At 42.5% G+C, this 6,629-nt stretch overlaps 1 protein-coding gene across 1 annotated transcript; it reads left to right on the forward strand.

The window, feature by feature from the left end:
• Positions 1–9: 9 nt before the first annotated feature.
• LOC119278325 lies at positions 10–5,605 on the forward strand. The gene is made up of 13 exons (XM_037559687.1): positions 10–316; positions 1,165–1,348; positions 1,419–1,487; positions 1,598–1,696; positions 2,512–2,591; positions 2,668–2,950; positions 3,074–3,469; positions 3,546–4,207; positions 4,492–4,576; positions 4,658–4,709; positions 4,799–4,848; positions 4,917–4,964; positions 5,044–5,605. Exons 1-13 carry the CDS (start codon positions 48–50, stop codon positions 5,218–5,220), a joined length of 2,454 nt encoding a protein of 817 aa, XP_037415584.1. The 5' UTR covers positions 10–47; the 3' UTR covers positions 5,221–5,605.
• The last annotated feature ends 1,024 nt before the right edge of the window (positions 5,606–6,629 follow it).

The following is a 6,629-nucleotide window of genomic DNA, read 5'->3' on the forward strand; positions in this document are numbered from 1 at the left end:
CATCGCACCGACACGCCTCCCACTAAAACCCTAGCCCCTCGGCCCCCATGGCGGCGGCGCAGCAGCCGCACCCGCTGCCGCCCGTGCCGGCGGAGGGGGCGGCGCCCCTGGCCGCGCCGGCGGGGGCGCCGCGGCCGTACGAGCTGGCGGTCGCGGCGGCGGAGCTCCGCCCCGTGGACTGCAACCTCGCGGCGCTCTGCGACCACGTGCAGACCGAGGGATTCGGCTCCGGCGCCTTCTCCGATGTCGTCGTCGAGGCCATGGGCGCCACCTACCGCCTCCACCGCCTCATCATCTCCCGCAGCACCTACTTCAGGTCAGCTTCCTTCTCTAATGCAGATGCGGGGACCCCGGGCCAGTTCCCGTGGGAGTTTGCGCTGTTGTCAGACTGAGTATTTAGGATTGTTCCATAGAGTAGAAATATATTTCTATTGGGCTGCGCGGTGGGGATGTTTCGATTCCCTTTGAAGTGGAAATTTCTCGTGCTATGCCCCCTGTTGAAAACGTTTAATAGAATTAATTGAGCGGAATTGCGCGTGTAGGGATCAATTCAGTTGCTGATTGCAGCAAGATAGTGCAGTTTTTTGGTTTTCCCCAAACAAGGAAGTTAGATTTCACCTTTGCGTTTCCAAATGAAACAAGTTAGCCCTCTTTCAAACTCCTTTTATCATACAAAGCTAAATGGAAGCCTGATGCCTAGTTACTGGTCTGTCCCAAAATTAAGACACCCACACATGCTAAGGTTGACATTTGACCAACATTAGACTAATAAAATCAAATGTTGGTTATTTGACACACGCATCACTTCAGATTCATAATCAAAAGCATTTTCGTGTGATATCCCTTCTATGTCACATCACATTTTATTATTCCAATGGTTGGTCAAACTTAAATCATGGGGTGTGTGGGCCCCTCGCATTTGGCACCATAGAAAGTAGTCAACAAAGTCTGATAGAACTCCTCACTGCAAAATACCTTTCAGTGCCTATATCTCCTACTTAAATCTTCGACATAGAAAGGGACCTTCTTATGCAACTAAACCTCTTCATTTTGCTAGATTGTTATCTTTTCTTATGAGTTATGACTGTCAGTCAATTTTGTCCAGATTAATGCTGTGCCAATATCTGAAACTGATAAGCAGGCTCTGTGTAAAAAAACTGCCAGGAATATGTTGCATGGTCCATGGAGAGAAGCTGGAGCACCTACAGTGGTCTTGCATATAGATGATTCTAATATTGATTCAGAGGCAATTGCAATTGCGTTGGCATATCTTTATGGGCAACCCCCCAAGCTTAATGATAACAATGCGTTTCGTGTACTAGCAGCTGCATCATTTCTGGATCTTCAGGTTTCTTCTATTTGATAGATTTCTTATTGTCCTCAGCTATTGTCTTGTACTTACGAATGCACTGTTGCAGGGATTGTGTACAATCTGTACAGATTTTATTATTTCTGAGCTTTGGACATCAAACTTTTTACAATATCAGGTTAGTCCATCAGCTTAACTTTGGGACATGTATATACATGGTGTTCTTTGTCAATGATATTACTTTCCCCTTCTTTATCTATGGCCTTATTTTTCTCTTGTTGTTTTTAGTTGTTTGCGGAAAGCCAAGACTATGGTAGTCATGGAGAGCGTGTCAGAAATGCTTGCTGGGGTTATCTTTGTCAAAGTGCTACACTGGAACTACGAGAGGTAAGGACCAAGGAGCATTCATGGGGATCTTGCTGGTTAAAAAGCTACACTTGTCAAATATTTTGCATAAGTAGGAAAAACTTGGTTACTGCTAACTTTCAGTATGCACTTTATCAATAAGTATTTATATAATAAAAACAATCCAAGACAAACCGAATGTTTTTTTTGCATACAAGTCAATTTATGTATTTTGCACAGATTAGTGGTCAAAGGTATTGAAAGCTGACTGCATGAACCCTAGGTTGACCTGCATTTCTGACTGAGGAAGTTGTTTATTGTGACTTTAATTTTGGTACTAGTGTTATTGGATCTGTGTTAGATATTCTCCATAAAGCTCAGCTGCTTCACAGTTTGGAGCTTATTATCCATGCTTACAGTTTCAGCAATGTTTGCTTGTGCATTCACAGTGTTAATTTTTTTAATGTAAATACTATAAGACTATGTTCTAGTGAATAGAAATTAAGCCTATCTCACTGGTTTGGTAGTGAATGTTCAATCTGACCCCCCTATATTGTCGTGGCTTTCCTTACCATTTTCCTTCGCCAAAGAAAGAATACAGATTGCAGTACAAATGCAGCTGTGGTATGCCAGAAATGCATATAAAGCTTTTGAATTTTGAACCGTTTGATTTTATTTAGCTTTTACTTTGATGTGAATGCGACATGAATGCTTAATTATTACACATAGGGTTGGACCTGGGTGAATTTCAATCTTGAATATCTCATACATGTTACATTGCCTTTTGAGCTTAGAGTTTCCATGCTGTTTTCGTACATAATATTGATTACTGATTTTCAATTTTTTTTTTCTGGAAGGTGCTTCCAAAACTTTCTTCACAAACTTTGCATGCTCTCCTTACGTCTGACGAACTGTGGGTACCTAATGAGGAGAAACGGTATGTATGCGTTGTCTACTTATGGTATTAGAATTTGAAGCCCAATTATGATAACTGGTTGTCTTGCAATTTGAAGGTTTGAACTAGCATTATTTGCACTACTGGCAAAGGTCACTGTTTCTGATGTAGAAGTTGGTGGAAACGAAAATTTGGACCTTATGGCAAGCTCATCAACTGTTGATTGTTCCATGGGAAAGGGAAAGAATCTGATGAATGAAACTGTTGAGAAGCAGCTAATGGAATCTGAACTACAGAAGTTGAAGTTGCATGATAACATGCAGAGTAAAGCTGCCAATAACATTATTGATGTTCCAAATGTTGTAATTCCGCAGGATAACACACCACACTCCATTCCACAAGTAAGAAGATCGTGTTGGCTTGTTTTCAGTATGCTATGAGCTCCCCTTCTTTCATTAAACAAACCACTTCACCAGAAACATGATAATCGCACTAAGATTGTACTGTTTGTTCTGATCATTCAGAATGCTGAAGCTTCCAAGAGGATGGAGAATGATATTTCTACAGGAGGACCATCTGCAGAAAGCACCTCTTATCAATTTAACGAAAATATGTGGCTTTCTAGTGAGCAGACAAAGAATTACTTCTCAAGAACTTCTTCAAGTAATGGATTAGTTCCATGTGAGTGGGGAAGACCCACTGCACCTCTTTGGGGTGGTAGGGTTGTTGGTCGACGGCAGGTTAGATGCAGCAGGGGAAGTTCTTTGTCTGCTGATGAATATAATACTTTCATGAATATATTTGAAAGGGGTTCTCTTCTCTATTGCAATATGTCATTTGATGCACTGTTAAGTGTTCGAAAGCAACTTGAAGAATTTGAATTTCCTTGCAAAGCTGTAAACGATGGTCTTTGGCTCCAGGTTAGTCTATTCCCCACTCTAAATGCTTTGTTCCCTCTAAGACCATTTCTGAAACTTTGCTGATTTGTTAATGCAGATGCTCCTGTGCCACAGAGTGCAAGCAATAGTTGCTGATACTTGCAGAAACTGTTGCCTTACAAGTAATTCTTGTGCTTGTAAACAAGCATATGTTGGTACACACAGCCACTACAGGCAGGAGCATGATAGGACAAGTGCTTCAGGAACTGCAGGTAGCATCTACCTTGCAGATGCCCAAGGCGAGGGGAATGGTATGTTTAGTCCTGTGCGTGTTAACGTAAGAGGAGCAGTTGATGGACTTGCTGGCATTGGGAGAGGAAACTCAAATGTGCCTGGCGCTGCTTGGGCTCCTACGCGTTATGTCTTCTCTCGTGTTCCCTATGGGCTTGGTTCAAGGAATGGTCAACAATCATTTGCGAATGATGAATCAGAACCTAGAGTTGACCACAATGGAGATATTCCAGGAGATGGTCTGACTGCATTGGTCAATCTTAGCCAAGAAAGCAATGCTTCTCATCATCAGGCAGAAAGTATATTTGAGGCAGGCATGCAAACTAGATATTCTGGTGCTGCTACTGTTTCTACACCAGGTGGTTCTTCTCTCCAGATGCAAGAGTCAAAAGAGCACGAACTTGGGTCCAGTTGGGAAAGTGCAGATAATACAGCTATATCCTTGGACATGAGAACACCGCTTAGTCATTTCCCTCCTTTCCGCTTTGGGTAAGATCCCTATTTATCCTGCCTTTGCTCTTACAACATACACCACCTCTTTGGACATAGTTCCTGAAAAAAATAACCCGACTTGTTCTGTATGGTTTACTTGATTGCCAAATCATCTTTTTCAAGCTAGTTTCTTATTAGTCTAGCCAACCAAGACATGCTCAAAACTTCTGATGTCAATTTCATTATTCCGTACAGATCTCGTTAACTTAGAACTTGGCGTGCACACTAATATCATGTTTGTATTAAGCTCTGATCAGTGATCACTCTATACCTAAACACAGGGTTGAATTTGAAGATGTGCATAGGCTTGCAGATGGTCAAGTGAAACACTCAGCTGAAGTATTTTACGCTGGCTCGCTATGGAAGGTTTATTACTTTCTGGTCTTCTACCTATCCATGCTTCTGACAGCCTAAATCAAGTTTGATAATAAACATGGTCGTTTGCAGGTAAGTGTCCAGGCATTCAATGATGAGGATCCTCATGGGCGGCGCACCCTTGGTAACATATTTTGTGATTCTGTAATGTTTGCCAGTCACCTTTGTTGTTTGCCGAAAAGCATGTTAGCATTTTACAAATCGACAATGCAGGGCTTTTTCTCCACAGACGCAAAGCTGAATTGTTAGACCCCTTGAGGAAGGTGAGTAACTTAACGGGTTGATTCATTTATCGCAAGATAACAAGGTCACTGATGCGCTTTTTTCTCAGGCTCACATGTATATAGACCCCCGGGAAAAGGTCACTGCTCGGTATCAGGTATCTACCTCGATATGTTTCCAGTTTTTCCACTGATACTGTCTATGGTGTAATTTGCCCTGTGTCTTGTTGCCGCTAGCTCATCTGTCCATCGAAGAGAGAGGTGATGATATTCGGAAGCCTGAAGCAGGCCGGCACTCTCCTGCCCAAGGCTCCAAAAGGGTGGGGTTGGCGCACGGCCATACTGTTCGATGAACTTGCTGATCTTCTCCAGGGTGGAGCCCTGAGAATCGCCGCAGTAGTCCAGCTTGTGTAAACCGAAAATCGCCCCCTCGTGCATCAAGAAACAAACGCTGGTACTATATATAGTAGCGTGGATCTATGCAAAATAGGTGAGACGATAGTACGTAAATAATGCCTCCAAGGTTGGTGGTGTAACTATCACCGTAATGTAATGTATTACCTCCGTCCCAAAATTCTTGTCTTACATTTGTTTAGAACACTAAAACATGATTAGATACATCCGTATTTAGGCAAATCGAAGACAAGAATTTTGGAACGGAGGGAGTATGTAGTTTTTCCTGCATGACTTGTATTCCGTGAATGAGGTACGTACTGTGCCTTGAAGCAGTGTAATAAGAGTTCTGTAGCATAGTTCCCCGCAAAAGAATTGTACTAATTCAAAGTAGTTCCTCCTTTTCTGTTGTCTTGCTGCTGGCAGGTTGTTTGGTTCGAGTGAACTGCTATGCCATGTAGAAAGAATGTTTCTTGAGGAGTTATTCACTATCGGATGACGGATGTTTGCAGGTCAAAACTACATTCGAGAAATAGCAATCTTGTTCTAAAATGAAGCTTGCTGGATGTAGGCTTCATCTTCTCTTTTTTGTAGTTCCATATTTTCCTCTGCATCCTGTTTCTGGAGCGTTTGCTTTCTGGTAAAATTGGGTGGGGATCCCAACTCCCAAATGCCTTATTGAAGTAAAACCACGATGAGTAATTTGGAACGGAGGGAGTATAATTCACGATGATCTCGCATCTACCTGTTCACGATCGTATCGTCCATGGATGGGCTTGTTTGTTTCTTAGCCAGTCACCCTTCCATTTTACACTTTAGTTTGTTTTAGCCTACTGAGCAGCAAAGAAAAAGTTTCAGTCCCCTGGCCAACAGAGGGCCCCTACGTTTACACTGCCTCGCACTCTTCAGACCTTGATGGAACTTTCAGCCAGTTTTTTGCATTCAGAGACCTCAGTAAAGCTTCATGGAAGAAATACGTAACGTCATGGAATAAATTCTCAGCAGTTGCATGCCGACTATCTTCCCAACCATGAGACACTATTGCTATATAATGTTTTCACACGCGTACCGCACGTACCATGTCAGTATCCCATGCATGCTTTTCACATGCATGGCATGGGATTGAGCACTCTTCGTTCAGATTATCATGATACCAGTATGATGATTGACCAAAATGTTAAGATTAATTAACACATGCTTTCTGCAATCGTTGCGTCGGTTCGAACGGAACAGACGCCCCCTTGTAATGCCTGTTCCAGTGCTATATATAACACTTCATCTAATGCAAAGAGGATAGTTCGATCTCAAACACGTTATCAGCACAAACAACACGAACAAAAATACGAAAGGGCCCTTTGAGAAGATATAACTGCTCTTGTGCCACGTAGCTCAAACTCTCTCAAAAAAACAGGACAGTTGATCCTCAAAAA

This window comes from Triticum dicoccoides, chromosome 3B (genome assembly GCF_002162155.2).
Source record: "Triticum dicoccoides isolate Atlit2015 ecotype Zavitan chromosome 3B, WEW_v2.0, whole genome shotgun sequence".
Lineage (NCBI taxonomy): Eukaryota > Viridiplantae > Streptophyta > Magnoliopsida > Poales > Poaceae > Triticum > Triticum dicoccoides.

What these genes read in the sequence shown, in the direction of transcription:
- LOC119278325 (XM_037559687.1), top strand. Translation starts at nt 48, where the DNA reads ATGGCGGCGGCGCAGCAGCCGCACCCGCTGCCGCCCGTGCCGGCGGAG. An exon ending in GTACCTAATGAGGAGAAACG is followed by an intron (nt 2,592 to 2,667) that starts GTATGTATGCGT and finishes TGCAATTTGAAG; the next exon opens with GTTTGAACTAGCATTATTTG. An exon ending in TTCCCTCCTTTCCGCTTTGG is followed by an intron (nt 4,208 to 4,491) that starts GTAAGATCCCTA and finishes ACCTAAACACAG; the next exon opens with GGTTGAATTTGAAGATGTGC.